The sequence below is a fragment of the Trichosurus vulpecula genome, chromosome 2 (genome assembly GCF_011100635.1).
Source record: "Trichosurus vulpecula isolate mTriVul1 chromosome 2, mTriVul1.pri, whole genome shotgun sequence".
Lineage (NCBI taxonomy): Eukaryota > Metazoa > Chordata > Mammalia > Diprotodontia > Phalangeridae > Trichosurus > Trichosurus vulpecula.
In genome coordinates, this window is record NC_050574.1 from 121,891,806 (window position 1) to 121,912,389 (window position 20,584).

At 45.1% G+C, this 20,584-nt stretch overlaps 1 protein-coding gene across 3 annotated transcripts in view; it reads left to right on the forward strand.

The window, feature by feature from the left end:
- GDPD5 (glycerophosphodiester phosphodiesterase domain containing 5) overlaps nucleotides 1–20,584 on the forward strand; it is a 169,195-nt gene that overhangs the window by 114,901 nt on the left and 33,710 nt on the right. For all 3 annotated transcript variants that reach the window (XM_036745986.1, XM_036745988.1, XM_036745987.1), the window contains 5 exons: nucleotides 907–1,010; nucleotides 13,489–13,582; nucleotides 16,221–16,280; nucleotides 18,248–18,346; nucleotides 19,382–19,475. In XM_036745986.1, the coding sequence (XP_036601881.1) occupies nucleotides 907–1,010; nucleotides 13,489–13,582; nucleotides 16,221–16,280; nucleotides 18,248–18,346; nucleotides 19,382–19,475 (451 nt within the window). The remainder of the gene's footprint in view (nucleotides 1–906; nucleotides 1,011–13,488; nucleotides 13,583–16,220; nucleotides 16,281–18,247; nucleotides 18,347–19,381; nucleotides 19,476–20,584) is intronic.

Below are 20,584 nucleotides of genomic sequence, written 5' to 3' on the forward strand. Positions count from 1 at the left end.
ATGGATATTTGCTACAGAGGATTGATTTTTATATTTTTGTTTTTTACTTGGAGGGTGGAAGGGGGGAAGGAAGGGGATTGAAAAAATAAAAAAATAACATTTAAAAAAAAACAAAAGAGGAAAGACCCCATTTTCCTTTTCTTTAATATAATTTCCATTTATAAAACCAAATCTATTTCTGATTTCGAACCATTTGATGTTGCCAAAAATTAGTGATGAGAACTTTCTTTTCTGGGTCTTTAGTAGCTGTAATTGCTAAGGAGTTGGGGGCTGCAGACTCTAACTGCAGGGACAATGGCCAGATTGAAACTACCTGCTCTTCTTAATGACGACTGACATGGAGGCAGGGCCGGCAGACTGGGGGAGCAGGCTTGTTGGCCCATCGGTGGCCGTGGTCCATAGGTCCATAGGTCCAGTGGCCAGTGGCCATGGATGTGGAGGGGAGGCCTCCTCTGCACAAGGGTTGCCCTTCATTGATGGCTGTATCCTATGTTAACTATGCATCTCTCTTAGCACAGAACGCAAGACTCCATGCACTGTAGGAGCTTAATAAATATTTGTTAAATATAATAAAAAAATGTTGGGAAGTTACAAAGTACAAACTTGACTCCAAAGGCAAAACATGAGACAATACTTCCCCCCATTCCTTTGCAGGGGTGGATAGGTGTTGGTCCTTGAGCATGGTATAGTGCATATGATGTCAGATTTTTTTAAAATGTATTGATTGATTTTGCTGCTTTTTTTCTCTTCTTCTTTTTTTCTTAAAAAAAATTATTTGTTATTTAGGGCGGCTCTCTTGAAGGGGAAAGAGAAAGGAGACAAATAGGTGGCTAGATGAATAACCTGTGCTATCTTCAGAGCCACGCCTAGACTCTGAGTGACCATCATACTTTTCTGTCTCCACAGTGGGAACGTCTCTGGTTCCTGATTCTCATCTTCACCTTCTTCCTCACCCTGACCTGGTTCTATTTCTGGTGGGAAGTTGACAATGACTACAATGAATTCAACTGGTAAGTGGGGCTGGGCCCAGGGTGCCCAGATGTATCCCTGGGAAGGCACTCTGTTGTGGTGCTCCCAGATTCAGTAAATCAACAAGCATTTATTAAGCACCTCCTGTATGCCAGGCCCTGTGATAAGTGATAAAGACACAAAGAAAGGCATAACCAGTCCTTGTCCTCAAGGAACTTATGTTCTAGTGAAGGAGACATCATGTATATTAGTGGGTACATGGAAGGTACAGAACAGCTGAAAAGTAACCATAGAGGGAAGGCTTATCAGCTGCTGAGACCCAGAAAGACCTCCTGCAGAAGGTGGCACTAGATCTGAGTCTTGAAGGAAGCCAAGGTTTCTAAGACATGGAGGAGAGAAGGAGAGCATTCCCAATGTGTATTGTAAAGGTACAGGGTAAAGGGAGATGGCATGTTGGGTACAAGGAATAGCAAGATGGGCCCCTGTGGCTGGACTGTAGAGTTTATGGAAGGGAGTAATCTCCAAGTAGACTGGAAAGGATGTAGGAAAAAGCTAGGTTATGAGACCCAGAGTCTGAGGTTTGCAGAAGATGACCACACCTCTTTCTGGATGGAGGGCTCTGAATCAGAGCGGGCAGTAGAGTAAAGCTATTCCTGACTTCTGGGTATGAGAGAATGGATATAAAGCACTTTGGGGGAAATCTGGGAAGAATGAGCACCATGTAATGAATGCTCCCCGATTACCTAAATACTGGGCCTGCACGGGTCAGCTTTTCTATGAGACACCCAGTTTGGAGGAGGAATCATAGATTCCCAGGACTAACAGAGGATCATCAAACTCAGTCCTTTCTTTGACTTGGAGTTAATTAAAGCCCAGTACTGGGAAGTGACTTGCCCAGTGTCACACACTGAGTTAGTGGCAAAGCTGGGACTTAAGCACCCTATCCTCCTGTCTCTACTGTTGACTTGCTGTTTAACCCCTCTCAGATCCTCAGTGTACTTCTTTGTAAAATGGGGCTTCACAGTAGTTGCACAACTGACTTAGTGGGGTTATTGTCCAAAAACTATTTTCTAAACATCCAGGAGCTGTAGAAATTGGAGCCGATGAGCTGGCAAGCCGTCGGACCATACTTCTGTGACCAACCAGCTGCCTCAGGAGAGGAGCGGAGTTAACCTCCTACTAGGTTTAAGTTGGGCGCTGATAACCCTTTTCTTACCTATCTTGGGGCCTTTGTCTGTTAGATGTAGACTGCAGCCAACAGTCACAGGAAATGGAGCCAGCGAAGACCTTAAGCATACTTTAGTCCAGGTGTTGGCAAACAATGGCCTGAGGCCCCAGTTCCTGTCAAAACCATTCTTAGCTCAAAGGCTGTTTAAAAACAGGCATCAGGGGCCTGGCTGTAGTTTTCTGACCTGTAGTCTAGTCCAGTCCTTTCATTTTACTTAAGAGGAAACTGAGCCCCAGAGAAAGTAAGAGTCTCCCCAGCATCATAGACATAGTAGGAACAGAAGCAGGAGTCAGTCTCCAGGCCTTTCCCCCATTCTGTGCTGCCCTGAGGGGGGATTTGAGTTAGTTAGATTGAAGGCTGACATGCCTGAGTGGGAGGCCCACTCTCTTCTAGAGACCATCAGAGAGAACATGAACCTGACAAGCAGCTTGGTCTCCATCCCTGCAGAAATTGTTCTGAGCCATGTATTGGAAGGAAAGGAATAATTATCCCTCCTACTTGTATAGGACTTCATGTAGTAAAAGGTTTGTCACATCCATCATCTCCACAGTCCTATAGGAGAGAGGGGGTTGGATTGGCTGTTCTGGGCCTTGGAGGGGTCCTTGAGGAGCAGTTGAAGTGGGAGTGGTGGTTATGACGAGGAAGCTGGTTTCAGCTTAATGTAAAGGAGGGAGCTCTTCCAGAAAAACAATCGCCACAGTGACTGTTATAATAAGTATAAAGAATAACCACTGCAGAACCATCGCAGAGGAATGTTACAGAATTATAGAGAGCAGGTATGGCCCCAAAGAAGAGACATGGGAAGATAACCTCCTCTGCTCCTTTTCAGAGGTTGGGTGTGGAACATTGTGTGTATTATCAAAGATTTTTTAAAATATAGGTTGAATATTATATTTAGTATAATGAACAGGAAATGAGGCAAAGATGACACTGAGGTTCTGAGTGAGGGCTTGCTGGGCAGGTGGTGCTGTCAGCTGATAGGGAAGTCAGAAGGAGTGGAGGCTTGAAGATGATGCAGTCTGTTTTGGCCATGTCCAGTTTGAAGTGCTTTGGGGTTATCCAAATGGAGATACAATCCTATTATGTGCAGGGCGTTGTGTTGGCTCAGGGAATGCAGGCTGGTGGATATATAGGGGAGAGATGAGCACTGGATAGAGATATCAGAGTAAGCAAATCAAGTCACCATAGTACAGTGGAGAACAGCTGGGTGGTGCAGGGGATAGAGTGCCAGACCTGGAGTCAGGAAGACTCATCTTCCTGAATTCAAATATGGCCTTAGATACTTAATAGCTGTGTGGCCCTGGGCAAGTCATTTCACCCTGTTTGCCTGTATCAGGAGGGCCGAGTTTATAATCTCAAAGAGGATCATAAACATGTCTGAAAGGTTCGGAACCGCCGGATATAAGAAACTCTCAAAGTAGAAGGCAGAAGAATCAAAACATTTATTTAGGCTCCACAGTAACCAACCCATGAACCAGAAGCCCCATTTTGATATGTTGATCATAATCTTCCAGGCCCAATAAGTACGCCTTGAAAGAGTAACCAGGAGGCTACAGAGAAACATGATTGCGTAAAGCAAAATCATGTTTCCCCCCTTATGGTAATAAGATTACCCACTGGACTGAAGTCTTTGTTCAGCTTCCTTCCGTAGATCAGCTCTGCTACTGGCAGCTCCTGCCTCAGCTGTGTCTGTGTCTGTAACTGAAGCTGCAACTGTAACTGACGATGTAACGGTCGCTGTAACTGACGTAACTGTCGTAACTGTCGCTGGCTCCAACCGAAAAAGGAAAGAGAGAATCTTCAAGCTGTCCTCTCCCCTCTTATAGGGTTTTTGACATCATCAAGCTCCGCCCTAATGACCAGGGCCGATTGGTTCCTGAGTTGGCCCCTCCCCCTAGCATAGCCGCCAACACCTCCCCTCAGCCAGCCCCATGACTCCTCACACAGGAAGCTGTCTGCTTCCCGGCATGCTCCCCGGGCCTCCTGCCCCGGAAGAGCAAGCCACAGTGTCCAGAGGCTCAATGAGGCAAGCTGAGCCATTCAAAGAAAACAAAAGCCATTATGGCTACATTGCCTCAAGCACTCCAGTATCTTTGCCAAGAAAATCCCAAATGGGGTCACAAAGAGTCAGACACAACTGAAAACAACAACAGGACAATGGAATGAATGCTGAATTTGGAGTCAAGAAGACTTGAGTTCAAATCCCACCCTTCATAAATACCACCTATTGTGACTCTGAGCAAATCTGTTCCCCTCTCCGAGCCTCAGTTTCTTCATTTGTAGAATGTGGGAGTTGGGACTAGATGAATTCTGAGGTCCCTTCAGACCCCATGGGAGCAAATTAAGTCATCTCCAAAGAGAATGTTGGGGGAGAAGAGAAAGGGAGCCAAGCCCCGGCTCTGAGCAGTACTGAGATGTAGGGAGCCAGAGGAGGATGCTGAGGCAACGATGGAGATCAGGAAGGGGCAGGTAGGAGGACCAATGACACAGACAGCCAGGGAGGAAAGAAATGTCCAAGAGGAGGACATGGGGGTGAGAGCTACATTCAACAAAGGTGAGGGTAGATGAGGAATTCAGATGAAGAGATCCATGGCAACCTCTGCAGGAGCCATTTCATTGGGGTGGCAGGGTCAGAAAGAAGCAGCAGCAACGGCAAGGATAAACATTGCTTCTAAGGAGACACCAAGGGTCACCCTTCCATTTCATCCCGCTGCCTCCAGGAAGCACTCCAGACCTGGCCCTTTGTCCACTGTTCTGTCTAGCTAACTAACTTGAGTTCCCAAGTAATATTGTAAGTGGAGTGGCATATACTACAGACTACCTATACAGTCAGTCCATCTTTCTCTGTTTCTCTCACTCTCTCTGCCAGAAGCAGGGAGCTGAATTGCAACTTTGGGGATGGAAAGAATGTGTGAAGGGTGAAATAAAGGCAGAAAGTTACTTGAGATCCAGCCTGTTGAAATCCATAAGCATCCTGACACATAACCAGCTGTGGGACGCTGGTCAAATCCTTTAACCTCTTAGTCCAACTAGGACTAGCAGTCGCAGAGTAGATGCGATTTACATTGATAGAGGGAGTTTCCTTACTGGGAGTTCCCTATATTGCTAAACTTCCAGGACCCGTCAAAAAAAATTGTAATGTATATAATACACAAATGAACGAAGTTAAGCAACCAAACAAGAGTGTGCTGGTGTGGGCCCAGTGAGGAGCCCAGTCAGAACTGTGGGAGCTTAGAGTTAGGCCACCAAGTCCTGGTATCTGTGACTTTCAGGCTGGACAGGTTAATTACAGAATCAGAAAGAAATCCTAGAAGCCAGCTGGTCCAAAATGTCCAGGAACAGCAAGTGCTTCTGCAGCATGCCTGATGAGTCTTTGGAGACTTCTGCTACCTCCCGAGGCAGCCCATCCTCTTGTTGGAGAGCTCTGATTGTTAGGAGGTTTTTCCTGACATCACATCTAAATCTTCCTCTTCTCCCTCCATTGTTCCTAGCTCGGCTACTGGGGTCCAAGGAGTACAAGGCCGAATGACACCCCTACAAATACTTGAAGACAGCTAACATGTTCCCCCCTCACTCCCCTCCCTTTCTCTAGGCTTTTAAAAATCCAATTTGGTTGTGGCATTTTCTGTGTGTCTGCATTGGTCTCTTGAGACAGTGCACCACCCCACCCCCCTTCCTCCTTATTCCCTTGTTTCTCTTTGTGTTAAGAATTCTTTTCTCAAGAACTTCCCATCCTTTCAGGGCTGACTGACCCTGTAGTTTCCACAGTATATGTGGTTTTACCATCCTCCCTTTGAAGCCTTTGAAATCTGCTTTCCTAGAATTTAGGGTCCATTTTACACTGCCCATGTTTCCTGCCAACTCTAAGGTAGAAATTCTAAGGTGGAACAGCGCCCCCAGCCCAAGGCGTTGCTTGGGTTGAGAATCAGGTTCAAGATAAATGTTCCCCTCATTGCTTCTTCCACTTTTGAAAGAAGAAATTATTATTGAAGACCAGCTCCCAGCTTTTGGCAGAGAGAGTGAGAGAAACAGGGAAAGATGGGCTGACTGTACAGGTAGTCTGTAGTATACGCCACTCCAGTTACATTACTTGGTAACTCAGGTCAGCTAGACAGAACAGTGGACAGAGGGCCAGGCCTGGAGTCAGAAAGATCTTTACTAGCTGCGTGACCCTGGGCAAGTGACTTAATCTTAGTTTGCCTCAGGTTCCATATCTGTAAAATGGGGGTGACCATAGCACCTACCTGCCAGGATTGTTGGTGAGGCAAAAATGAGATAATGTCTAAAAAGCGCTTAGCACCGTGCCTGGCCCAGAGTAAGCATTCTATAAATGTTAGCTATTGTGGTTGGTATCATTACTGGTGTTCTGGGATCCATTGGTTTGTACACAAATGTTCCTGCTATCTGGTTCCTAGACTTCCTCACATTAGAATATGTTAATATATAATGTGATTCTGTATGTAATGGGGCTCTGTACCCATTCCTCCCTCTCCCCCATAGCTTTATTTTTCACATTTGTCCTGTTTGAATAGGATAATATTGAATATCTTATATGAATAAAGTCTGCCTTTTAAAGCCATGTTTTAATCATGGATCTCATCTCACCAGGTTTCAGTGATACTGTCCACTTAAGCTATCATTGTGTGTGTGTGTGTGTGTGTGTGTGTACACCCATACGCACATACACATATATGTTTATATACATAAATATGGTGATACCATCTTATCTATCTATACATGTGTGTATATACATACATAAACATACACGCACATGCGTGTGTGTGTGTGTGTGTGTGTGTGTGTGTAAAAAAGAGAAGAGAATCCCAAAAGACATTCTTAGCAAAGTACTGAAATGGTTTATCATTTTCTTCTCCAGCTCATTTTACAGATGAGGAAACTGAGGCAAACAGGGTTAAGTGACTTGCCCAGGGTCACATGGCTAGTGTCTGAGGCCCTATTTGAACTCAGGAGGATGAGTCTTCCTGACTCCAGGTCCTGCACTCTACCCACTGCAAACACGTGTACATATAATAAAATATAATAGAGGTTATGAACATATATCTCCCTGGGAGCTGTTCTCTAATAAATAGGTGGTCAAAAGATATGAACAATTGGTAAAAAAAAAGATTGGCAAACTGTGAATGAGATTAAACTATGAAAACTCTCTCCCAATCACTAATTGTAAAAGAAATGCAAACTAAAATATTCCTGAGGCGCCACCTCACTATATGCAAATTGGCAAATCTGAAGAAGACAGGGATAGACAAGATTGAAGAGTCTGTAGAAATTCAGGCGGGCTTGGGGAAACTGGGAAGTGGTCTAACCATTAGGCGTCTGCATTTGGAATTAGGGGAGAAAAGTGGCTCAATGGTGTTTCCCCTTTGATCCGTCAGCCCCATCCAACACCGGGCACATACTTCAGGGAAATCAAAGACAGAAACAAAGGCCTGATATATCCCAAAATACTGCATTCTTTGGGGTAGCAAAGGACTGAAAAGCAAAGGAGTGCCCATTAATTAGAGAATGGCTGAAAAAAACAATAGTGTATGAGTGTATTGGAATATTATTTTATTTTAAAGATTGGGTCTCCCCACTCGACCAGGCTAGAAGTAGTGAGGCCTGTCTCACTGCTCCATTTCCAACCCAGGTTAGTTCTCCTCTCTTTCAACCACCCGGTAGTCCACATTCCTCCCCAGCCTGGGCAGGGGGCTCTCCCCATTGTAGGTACCAAATACCCAATCGGCTTTAGCTCTGAACTCTCAGGCTCAAAGGGATCCAGCAGCCTCAGTCTCCCCAGGAACAGGGGCGCAGCAGCCTAAGCCACCATCCCAGGCTGTGTTGGAATATTGTTGTGCTGTATGAAATGATTGAGAAAATCAGAATCAAGAGAACAACATGCACAATGACTATCACAGTATGAATAAAAAGATTACTAAAAGGAAGTAGAAGCCTAAGTAACAGAAAAACCAACATAGGTCGTGGAGAAGGGAAAACAAAAGATGCTCCTCCTTCCTCAGGACAGACCCTTCTATACGTGGGCAGCCAGCCCTCTGTATTGGATGTTTTTACTTAATTGTTTTTCTTTGTCACAAGAGAAGGTTCGATGTGGGGGGAAGGGAAATCACCATGATGAAAAGACCAGAGTCATCAGTAAATCATTTTTAAGAGTTACTGAGAGCTATAGAACAGCAGAGTAGACATTATCTAAATGGACTGACTCCCTCATCTTACAGCGGAGGAAATTCATACATCATAGAATTTAGGACGGGAAGAAACCTTAAAGGTAGTCTGATGAAGTTCCCTAGTTTTATTTTTTAAATGTCATTTAATTTATTTTCAGTTAAGAATCACTTATTTTCTCTCTCATATACTGTCCCACTTAAAAAGGAAAAAAAAAAAAGAAAAGGATGAAAAAAAGAAAAACCCTTGTAACCAATATGCATAGCCAAACAATTCACTCACTGGCCATTTCCAAAATGTCTTATTCTGCACCTTGAGTCCATTCACCTCTTCTACCTCACCTTAACAGGTTTCAGTTAAATATATGGAAAAATTTCCCAATGATTTGATCTATCCCAAAGTACAGTGGGCTGTCCCAGGATTTACTGCAGTCCCCATCACTAGAGGTCTTGAAGCTGGGGCTAGATGGCCATTTATTGGGGATGTGGAAAGGAGTTCACTTCAGGGTATGAGTTGGACTGGAATGGCCATCAAAGTGTTTGATTCTTGCTACAACAAGCTCATCCTCCAGCACTGAGAAGGCTCACAGAAGCCTGCTCATTATCTGTTTAAGTCAGTCAGTGTTTACTGTGTACAGGGCCCTGAGATGGAAATGAAAAACGAGTCCTTGCTGTAGTGATAACGCCCCGGCTGTTTGGGGAGACCAGAGAGCAGTGGGAGACAGAGAAGAAGAGGTCACATCCAGGCCCTTTTTCAGCCCTATCAGGCTTTGGTTTGCTGCACTACTAGAATTAACCACAGCTATTTCCTCCTTATGTGTTTGCATGGACTATCTCTTCCATATCCTCAGAGTTGTGCCTTACCTCCATTGTGAAGTCTTTTTCTTCATTAGAATATAAGTTCCTTGCGGGCAGGGTCTGGTTTTTTTTTTATTCTGGGGAGGGCAGGGCAATTGGGGTTAAGTGACTTGCCCAAGGTCACACAGCTAGTAAGTGTGTCAAGTGTCTGAGGCCAGATTTGAACTCAGGTCCTCCTGACTCCAGGGCCAGTGCTGTACTCACTGTGCCACCTAGCTGCCCCCTGTTTTATTTATATATATTTTAGGAATTTCTATCTTTGTACTGGACAGAGTAGCCATTTGATAATGTTCTTCTCTCAAGACCCAACTCAGGTACCATCTTCTCTAGGAAGACTTTCTCCCTCCTGATTGGAGAGGGCAAGTTTCCTTGCTCTGTCTTGATAATTTTCCTGAGTACTTTGTCAAGATCTGTCCTTTGCTCCAGTCCTTTGTGTCATTTATTTGTGTACTCATGGTAGAGCCCACTGTTAGATAGCAAGCTTCATGAGGCCAGGGAATGTAGACTTATTTACCTTTCTGTGCCAAATGTTGAATGAATGAATGAATGAGAAAACATTTCTTGTTTTCTGAGGCTAAGCTCTGAGGCTGCAAAAAGAAAAGCAAGACAGTCTGTTCTGTTCTCAAGCAATTCTTACTCTAATGAAAGAAAGGCAGGGCCCTGTACGTAATAGCCATTTCATAGCTATTATGGAATTTAATTACATATCCTCTAAGGACTGTAGGAAAGAGAGTGATCATTGTGGGCTGGGATTGTTAAGAGAGAGCTCCCTGAAGGAGAAATGGGGGCTCATTTAGAGCCTTGAAGGCTAGATGGGAAGGGAACTGATCTCTTGGGCTTTCCTTGATGGTGCTGTCTAGTCCTGGCTTCCCTTGATGGGCATGGAGATTTCCCTCTATTTGTGATAGCTTGAATTATCACTGGAGTGGGGAGTGGGGGCAGGGGGAGGACAGAAGAGAGAAGTTTATATTGACTTTGAATTTTTTCTGGGGAGGGGGAGGAGGGAGAGAGAAAGAGAGAGAGAGAAAACATGTGCTATAAAGCTGACCATCCTCTAAGAATGGTGTTTTTATCTGCATAAAATAAAATATATAGTATTACAAAGAAAGCCAAATATGTTGAAATAATAGTTATCAATATTTAAAAAAACAAGTTCAGGGACCCAAGGTTAAGAACTCCTGCTCTAAATGCATGTATGCTGGCCCTTCCTTCCTTGAACTGAATTGATGGGTCACAAGGTGCTTTGTCAATCTGTAGCCTTGTCTCCCTTCCCCACACCATCCCTCTCCTCCAAACGTACCCTGAGATCCAGCTTCCCTTGCAGCTCCACATTCTTCAAGTCACTGAGTGGTGTGATAGGCTGGGAAAGACCACTGAATTGGGAATCAGAAGACTCAGATTCTGTTCCCAGCCCTTCTGCTAACTTGCTGTGTGATTTTGGGTACATCAGTTCACCTCTCTGCACCACCGTTTCTCCATCTCCAAATGTCCAACACAGTTGGACGTGGTTCAGTTAAATTTGCCAAGCATTCCTTGAGCACCCACTATTTCAGAAGCTTTGAAGAATATGAAGATAGATCATAGAAACCAGAACTGGGAAGGAACTTAGACAGAATTTTAAAGCTGGAAAGGGCCTTAGACATTATCTAGTATAGGGATAGAGACTGGACCTATGATTTCATTGGAATAGTTGACTGAGGCTACTTCCTCCCCCTTCTCTGTCCCGATACAGTTTTCTTGGTTTAGAGAGCTCTGGGCTCTCAAAGGCAAATTAAGAAACTTGCCCAGGGTCCCACAGCCAATATATATCATAAGTGGGACTTGAACCCAGGTCCTCCTGACTCCATAGCCAACTCACTATCCACCATAACATGCTTTCTATCATTTTACAGATGAAGAAACTGAGGCTCTTAAGAGCAGGTAAATGGCAGGTCCAGGACTTAAATACAGATCTGACTCTTGGTCTGGGTAAAATATTACTTTTTAACCTCATGAGTTAACTGAGGTATATTAATGGCATAAATGTCATGTCTTCCAAGTAGCTTTTAGGTTTTACTAAATCAGCTCTGAAACAGTAAGCGTTCTTATTCATTCCCCTCCCCTCCTCTCTCCATTGAGTCCATTCTACCTGGGAAACAGAGAAGTTTCATTTCCTCTCTGTCATTAGGGATTTCAATATTCCTTCCCTCTGACCTTAGCAAAATAAGGGCAGTTTGTATGTATACTACACCTCTCTGTTTGAATTAATGCAGAGTGATCTATGAAATGACTCATTATTTCTTTCCCAGTGGCACATTACAGGCAGTGCCGTTTATGAATGCTCAACTTACAAACCAAGTTGACCTATAAAGAATGAAAGTTGAAACTGGAACCCAAAGCTGCATGTAACTAGAGTGGGGATTAAGGACTTTGCCACAGGGCACTGATTTCTGGGGGAACCCTCCTCCCTGCAATGGGCCATCACCGTATCTCCCAGATTAGATTAGATTGTGAGTTCCTTGAAGGCAAGGGTCATTTTTGCTTTTTTTTTTTTTTTAATCTCCCCAGTGCTTAGCACAGTGCCTGGCACATTGTAGTCAGTCAACAAATAAATGCGTGTTGACTGGACTTCTAGTCTTGCTGGCCTGGACTATGCATTTGCCTATGATTGATCACCTGTCCCCTTGATTCCTACTCTCTCACTCCTTCCACTGAACCAGAGCTAAAAACACGTTAGAAGGTAGAACACAGGATGTCAGAGCTAGGAAGAACCTCCAGACTTAACTGGACTTTAGAAGATGAGTCGATTCTACGGACATTCCCTGAATGCCTTGTGGTCAGGGTCTCATGCTTTCATATCATAGAGGACATAAAGATGAATCAGGGCAGTGTAGCTTGGTGGAAAGAGTATTCCTCTTGGAATCAAGAATCCACTTGTGCATCCCGGCTCTGACTGGCTATGGTATCCAAGCCTCAGTTTTCTCATCTGCAGAATGGTAACAAGATCTTTACACTCACAGGGTTGTTGAGGGGTAAGCGGTTTTGACACTTTAAAGCCCCACAGATATGTGAGCTATTATTGTTTTTTAAATCGTTAGTGATATCTTTTGGTTTTTGTCCTCTTTGTTGCCAAATATATTTCTCCCCATCCATGGAATCATCGCTTATCACAATAAGAAAAAAAAAAAGAGAGACAGAAAAAAATCTGCCAAACTAGCAAACATATCAGTAGTCTGATAGTGTAAGCAGTGCTCCAGACCATGATCCTCCATCTCTGCAAAAAAGATGCAGTTTGTTATGCAGATATCGTTGTTCTTGTTAATAAAGAATGATAGTAATTGTCCACTGACATCTTCATCAAAGGCATCGTAGTGGCAGCCAGCTGACCGTGGGTTCACAAAGGTTCAAGCTCTCAGCCTAGTCTCCTGACCTGCGCAGGCTTTGATTATATGTCCAGGGATGGCTTGTGTCTGTTGACTCAAGATCAGCTTAGTTAGTGCCAGACCAGTTTGGCCAGAGTGATGAAATGTTGAGTCACCGCAAATTTCCAAAGTGAATTACATCAGGGGCCGTGAGCTGCCCTGATGAGGGAAGATGGGGGATGCCATAATTAAAACCTTGAGTCTTTTATTTATATCACCATCACCGTTGTCGTTGTGTGGTCCCTGCCCTTCAGCAGGCTCACAGTCTAGTCTAACACCAATAAAGAAGCGTGAATCCCAGAGAAGGTAGGTGTCATGCTCAAGGTCACCCAGCAATTTGGTGGCAAAGCTAAGCCTTGAACTCAGGCCTCCTGACTCCCAGTCTGGGGCTCTTGCCACACACCAAAACCTGATTCCTGCCTTTAGAGATCTCAGAGTCTAGTAGGAGAATGAGACTCAAAATACAGGTGAGTATATACAGTACAAGGCAAGATGTGACGAAAGCCACCAGAAAGAATCAGGATTTCCTCTGAGGAGAAGAGTCCTGGAAGGTTTCCTAGAGGAGGGAGCATTTGAATTAATTCTTAAAGGGGGAGAGGGGAAGGGATATAGGTTCTACAGGCAGAGCTGGAGAAAGAGCTTCCTAAGTGGAATGGGACAAAGGGCCAGATCTCTAAAGTTCCTTTCAGCTCTGACATTCTGTGTTCTATAGCTTCTATCCTGCTTCCCTCACACCCCCTCCCCCTCGTAAAACTCTCAGGGATCTTCTCACATTTTTTTGTCCCAGCATCTGTTTTTCAGTCTTAAACTCTCACCCCAATTTTTGTTTGACTCTTCATCCTTCTCTTCCCAGGTTCCTCTATAACCGGATGGGATACTGGAGCGACTGGTCCATTCCAATCCTTCTGACCACTGCCACTGGCTTCACATACATCACAGGATTGTTGGTATGTCTGGTAGGACATGGCAGCATGAGAAAGATAAGTCATCTCTGGGAATAAGTATGTTCCTTCAAGACATGACCCCCTGACCTTGGGGACTCCCTGTTTTGAGGGAAGTGACAGGATGTCTTTCAAGCAATGGATGGATGGATGGATGGATGGATGGATGGATGGATTCATGGATTCATGGATGGACAGGCAACAGGACTAATGAAGAATGTTGGAGTGGACTGATAAATGAATACTTAGTTTAAAAACAAAGACGGAAGAGGATAGTCTTAAAACATAGGCCAGTGAGCTTGACTCTGATTCCTAGCAAAATCATAGAACATATTATTAAAGGTTGCTGAATATCAAGATAAGGAAGCTAGGTCTGGCTTCATCCCGAAATCTCTCATACTATTCTTGTGGAAAAAATGGAGATATATAGGCAAGATCAGTGGTTTCCAACTCAAATAGAAATGGAGGCCACTGAACTGTACATAAGGATCCCTGCAGGTGCACATCGACCTAGAAACCCACATATTAACGTTATGTTCAGCTGTATTTTCATAAATTTTGTTACGTATTTCTCAGTTACATTTTAACCTGGTTTAGGCAGCACGAGGAGTGTTATCAGCCTCTAGGCTAGATGAAAATATAGTTAAATGATTTTGAAATGATCGAATAACCAGGTAGGCCCAAACAATAGTCATTAATGATTTGTTGTGAAAGTGTAGAAAAGTCTCTTATGAAGTGTCCCAAGGATCTGTCTTTGCTCTGTGTTAGTCATCAATGTTTTCAGTTTCTTGGATGAAATTTTGGATCGTATGCTTATCAAATTTGTGAAAGGCACCAGGCTCAGAGAGAGAGCTAATATGCATTGAATGATAATGTACCCAAGAAGATCTCGACAGGCTGAACATTGGACTGAATCTAATAAGGTGAAACTTAATAGGCCTAAATGTAGTGTTATTACTCCAGTTGAAAAACTTAATAAAAACAAGATGGCGGGGGTGTGGCTAAATACAGTTCCTGGGAGAAAAGACTTGGGGACTTGAATGGACTGCTGGACTGGCATGAGCCAGCTCTCTGACGTAGGCAGAAAGGCTCTTCTGGGCAGCACTTTTTAGCAAAGGACATTGATAAACTGGAAAGCATCCTGAGAAAGGCTCCAGTTTCAACAAACAAAGGCTGTTTAGAGTGGAGAAGACCTGGTGGGGAGGGGGGCAGGGGGTGGTCTTCAGGTATTTGAAGGCTGTTCTGTAGAAGAGCTGGACCTGTTCTGCTGGACCTGAGAAGGCAGAATGAGGAACAATTGGGGGAGGGAAGGAGGTGGGGGAGGGTAGATACAGAAAGGCAGATTTGACTTGATGAGAGGAAAAACAGTTGTGATGAGAACTTTCCAAAAAGTGGAATGAGCTGTCTTGGGGTAGTATGTTCCCCTTCTATGAAGATAATGCAAGGAAAGATGACCACTTGTTGGATGCAATGTAGAGATTATTGCTCAGGTTCAAGTTGATGACCTCTAAGGCTCATTCTAGAGATAATAGGATTTTCCCATTTGAACTGAATCCCATTAAGGGAGGGTAGTCCCAAAGCTGGGCTTTGTAGGACAGGGAGAAGGCCTTCTGGTGGGTGCCTGGTCCACAGCAAATGCTTGGTCTGATTGGGTAGAACTACCAATGACCAAGGTGCACAGATCAGTCAGTCAGTCAAAAAGTAAGCATTTATTAGATACCTACTTTATGCCAGGCACTTGTATTAAATTGGGGATATAAGTACAAAGAATGAAACAATCCCTACTTATAAGGAGTTAATAGTCTGATAGGGGAAACAGCAAGGATACGAACATACAGACAGACATGTATATACACACATATGTATGTATGTATGCTTGTGTGTATATGTGGATGTATGCACGCGCGCACGCACACACACACACTCTCTCTCTCTCCAGGTGTCCCAAAAGTCTTAGTGTAGTTTTAAATTGCATTAAGACTTTTGAAATATCCTGTATGGAGAATAAATATAATAAATACAAAGTCAATGAGCACAAAGTAGTTTGAAGGGAAGGGCACCAGCAGATAAGAGTGATCTGGTATGTAGAGGACTCAGCATGAGGATTATTTCATAGAACCCCAAGCCTCTCAGAGCTGGAAGGATCCCAGAGGGCACCCTAGCCCACTCATACCTAAGTAGGAATTCTCCTCCCCATCCCAGCGTCCCTGACAAGGGGGCAGCCAACCTTTGCAAAGCTGGGAGCAATGGGAGAAACTACAGAGAGGCAGATTTCGGCTGGGTGTAAGGGAAAGCTTGCTAACAGTCAGAGATCTCCAAGAATGGAATGAGCCGCCTCAGGGGGTGGTAAGTTCCTTTAACTCTGGAGATCTTCAAGAGGAAACTCATTAAACTCTCTGTAGAGAGGTTCTCTGCTCAGGTGTGTGTAATGTACAAGATGACATCTAGGTACCTTCCAGCTCTGAAGTTCTTGATTTCGGTGAGAGACAGGGAGCTCACCACCTTTAGAATACAACTTGTCCCATTGTGGGAGGGCTCTGATTGTTTGAAGGCTTTTCCTTCTACAGAGCTGAAATCTGCCTCCCTTTCTGTTCTTCTTTGTTCAGTGGGGGTCTGAAGGCTCTCTGTCCTTGTGTCTCCCCAGATCCTGGCCCTCTGTCACATTGCTGTGGGACAGCAGATGCACCTTCACTGGCTTCACAAGGTAAGAGCCTCTGTTGCCCCATGAGCATAAGGGGAGAGAAGAAGAGAGCAGGGGTGCAGGATAGGAGAGTCAATACCCAGGAGTGCCCAGAGCCCACAGAGAACCACCCCAGGAGCTGGAAGCCAGGCCACTGTGAGTTCGGAGGGAGCAGCTAATTACACATAATGGGGGCCAGTGAAAAGAAGTCTGGCCTGGGAATTGGGACACTTGGGCTGGAATCCTGCCTTTTCTACTTATTGTAATAAGTCCGTTAGCCTCTCTGGTCCCTGGCTTCCTCCTTTGTAAAACTAATATTCCCTCACAGAGCTGTCCTGAGAAAAGCTCTTTGTAAACTTCCAAAAAGCTTGAGAAATACTCGTTTTTAATCATTAAACAAAATTTCACTCTATGTGGGCTATTATTGGTCCCAGGCCTGTTACCATCACGCTCTTTCCCACTGTTCCCACTCTAAGCCTCAGTTTTCTCACCTGTCAAGTTGTACTAGGTAATTTCTAAGGTCTCATGCCTATTAATTTGTTATGTGACCTTGGGCACGTGCCCTCATTTCCCTCTCTGTACAATAAGAGGTTTGGACTGTATCATCTCAAAGGCCTCCTCCATCCAGTTCAGCCATTTTCCAGGTCTGCGACTTTACCAAGGACAGCATATGTCCATTTCTAGCCTTAGGTGTGAAGGGACCCCTTCCCATTCTCGTGACGCCACCCCCTCACCCTCACCCTCGGCCTTCCTGCTCATTCTACTCAGAAGAACTGAGCATTTTCCCTTGGCCTCCTCTGCTTCCCACCAGGCACTTCTTTCTCCCAGCTTCAGGGCTGAGGGATGAGAGAACCATGCCAGCTGGCACCCACCGGTGGGGGCTCAGCACTCATCCCAGCTGCCTCCTCCAGGCTTTGTGGGACTTGCGTCAGAACCGCAGACACGCCTAGGCTTCCGGAGGAGAACATAGAACATAGAATGTCAGAGCTGGGAAGGATCTGAGAAAGCATCCTCTTCATGTCCCCTATTTCATAAAAATTGACGTTCAGGCGATGGAAATGTTTTGCCCGGGGCCGGACAGCTGGGATAAGAACCCAGTTCCCCCAACTGCAGGCAAGGGTCCTTTCTACCTGTCCTACTGTGTTCTTGTTCTTTCTCTCTCTCCTCCCTCTCTTCTCTATCCTCTCCCATAGAAGCAGCCTTTTCTCATGCTGCCATTTTTATTTTTCTTGCTTATTGTTATCATTATCAAACATGGCACAGTAGGCTACTGGGCTCAGGTGGCAGCCTTCCCAAGATCCAAGATCAACCACCATTATCACACCCAGTAATGCACGCTCTACCTCATTTCGCCTCAGAGCATGGAGCCATTTCCTGATGCTAACCCCAGAGGGTGTTGAGTGTGTGCCTCATCCCCCTCACCATTAAGGTGGGTGTGGAGGTTGAAGTCTGGTGGAGTGCCTCTTCCTCTTCTTTCCTTCTCTCCATTTGCCCCCTCTTCCCCATACACACACATACACAGTCATCCAGTTGTGCACACACACACACTGATCCCCACATGTAGTCACACATGCACAGTCACACAAACATATGAGCTTCGGGTATACACTCAACCATACACAGACATATAATTGTACACGGTGGTATTCGTGCAGTCACAGATATGCACACACGTGGTTAAGCTTATGATTAATCACACCTACATGTACATGTACTGAGAGGGGTCCTGATAACTATAACTACTCTCTCCTGGATCATGGCAGGCCAGTTTGTGAGAGCTGAAATAGTCTGTAGTAGTCACAGTCACATATGATTGTACATGGCTACACCCGTGTACACAGTCAGGTAGATACACTTACCCATGCTTGTGTACATATATATACACAAACATCAGTAGAGGGAACATAGGGAAGGAGGTTGCCTGGGAGCCCCCTCCACCCCATCCTGCCACTCTGGGGGCCCTACTTTGACCCCAGCCCCTCTTCTTACAGGTGGCGCTGACCGTGGCCTTGATCGCGACCCTCGTAGCGGTGTCCTCGGTAGCCCAGCTCTGGGACGATGAGTGGGCTGTGCTGCTAATATCATTGCAAGTGAGTAGAGGTGGCCCATCTGGCCCAAAGCTGCCTGGGGGTGTTGGGGGAAGAAACCTGCACCCATTGACTTTAGCTATGGTGGAAATTCATAAATTATGAGGTCATAGAAAGCCAGAGCTGGGAAGATGGGCCTTTCGAGGTCATCTACTTCAACTGCCTTGTTTTATGGATAGGGAAACTGAGGCACGTAGCAAGGAAAGAATTTGCCCAAGGTCATTGAGCAAGGGAATATCAGAGCCTGGACTCAAACTCAGTTCTCCTGACCCTAAGTCAATTGATCTTTCCGTTGTGGCCTCAGAGTGGGGTCAAGTTCAGTATAGCAGATTGTCTGGGGAATTAAAGGATTTTTAGGGCTGGAAGGGCCCTTAGGACATATCCAGTCCACCCCCTCTCGGTTTACAGAGGAGAGATCTTAAGCACCAAAAAGGAAACTGTTTTTCCCAATGTCCCATAGAGAATGTAGAGCAGGAAACAAAGGCTAGAAACCCAGGTCTTCTGACCCCTGCTACTACATTTAATCATAGCATCTCAAAGCTGGAAGGGACCTCTGAGGTCATCTAGTTCAACCCCTTAAGCACTGGAATCTTCTTTACAGCTTCCCCACTTGGATACCTCCAGTCAGGGGCAGCATTACTGCCAGTTCTATGGTGGGGAAGTCCTTGTTTTTAGAACGTTCTTTATTGTGAATGGTAATCTGCTTCCTTGTAACTTCCCCTGGGTCCCCCCTTGTCCTACCTCTGCCCTGCAGGACCACATGGCTCAAAGTAGAGTGAAACCCACTTCCAAGTTGCCCATGGATGTCCAGAATGCAGCCTGTATATCCTGGAGCTCTTCCAAGCTAGCCTCTGATGCATGAACCTTCCCCACAGGATAGGAGCAAGCATGTGGCTAGTTGTGGGAGCCCTTCCTCCATAGGTCATAGGATAGGGCTGGCTGAGAACTGACAGCCCCTAACCCTCCACTCTCCCCGGGATTGGGGAAATCCGTGTGTATTGTCGTGCTAACGCGTAAAATGTTATGTCTCGTCTGCAGGGCACAGCCCCATTTCTGCACGTTGGAGCCCTGATAGCTGTGACCACTCTCTCCTGGATCGTGGCAGGCCAGTTTGCAAGAGCTGAAAAAGTCTGTGAGTATTAGACAGCTTGGCCTCACCTATGACCATTCCCATAGGGCTCTTGTCTGGTTCAAGAGGTAGAAGGTGTGTGGGGGCAAGGAGGTAGGGTTAATTTGGAGCTATCTGTCTATTCATTGAATCTTAGACTCAGGGGGGCCTTGAAAACCATCTTACTTTAGAGAAGTTGAGAGGGGAATGGGGCAGGGAGTATAGTCCTCGGACTAGGTTAGCCTCAGGAGAACCAGCTTCTAACTCTGGCCCTCCCAGGCCCTGCCACCACCTTTCCCTGACCATCCCCAGGTAGCACTGGGCAAGTCACATAGAGAGAGAGAGGGGGCTGGATGAATGACCAGAGTTTACATGTCTCTGTCACTGTAAGGTTTACAATTATACCTTTTATATTCATATATAAAGAGTGCCATCTTCCACATGAAGCCTTTCCCGATGCCCCGCTCCCAACTGGCGGTTTTGTATTTAGCTGCTTTGCATATATTTGTATTCCCTTTATGTCCATGTTGCATGTTTTTGCATATGTAATACGACTTGTTACATACAAGTACCTACACAACATACTGTCTTCTCTATTAGAGCGTCAGTCCCTTGAGAGAGATAGTGTTTCCTTCTTTGGGATTGTACCCTACCGGTCTTGTACTTAATAAGTGCTTAATAAATACAGATTGATGGATCAATATATAGATATATAGGTCATTGGATTCTCATAATAGCCCTGTAAGGTAAGTAGAGTCATTATTACTCCCTCCATTTTACGGAGGAGAAAACCAGGGAAATAATTTGCCTAAGGTCACCTAGCTAATGAGTATCAGAACCAGATCTCCTGGGTCCAGGTCCAATGGTCCTTTTTTATGGTCTTGGCCCTGACCAGATAGGAAGAGGGAACCAGACCAATGATTTTTATCGGTATAGAAAAGTCCCAGTGGAAAATCCCTCTACCAATACAGATCATCCACCCTTTTATTAACTTACAGTCTTAGAGAGGTGCCTGGAACATGGGTAATTTCATTGAATCGCCCAGAGTCACACAGCTGCCATGTGTCAGAGGCAGGACTTGGCTTTTCCCCATTCAAAATCCAACCTTGGATGCACTGTGCCTTGTTCCCTAA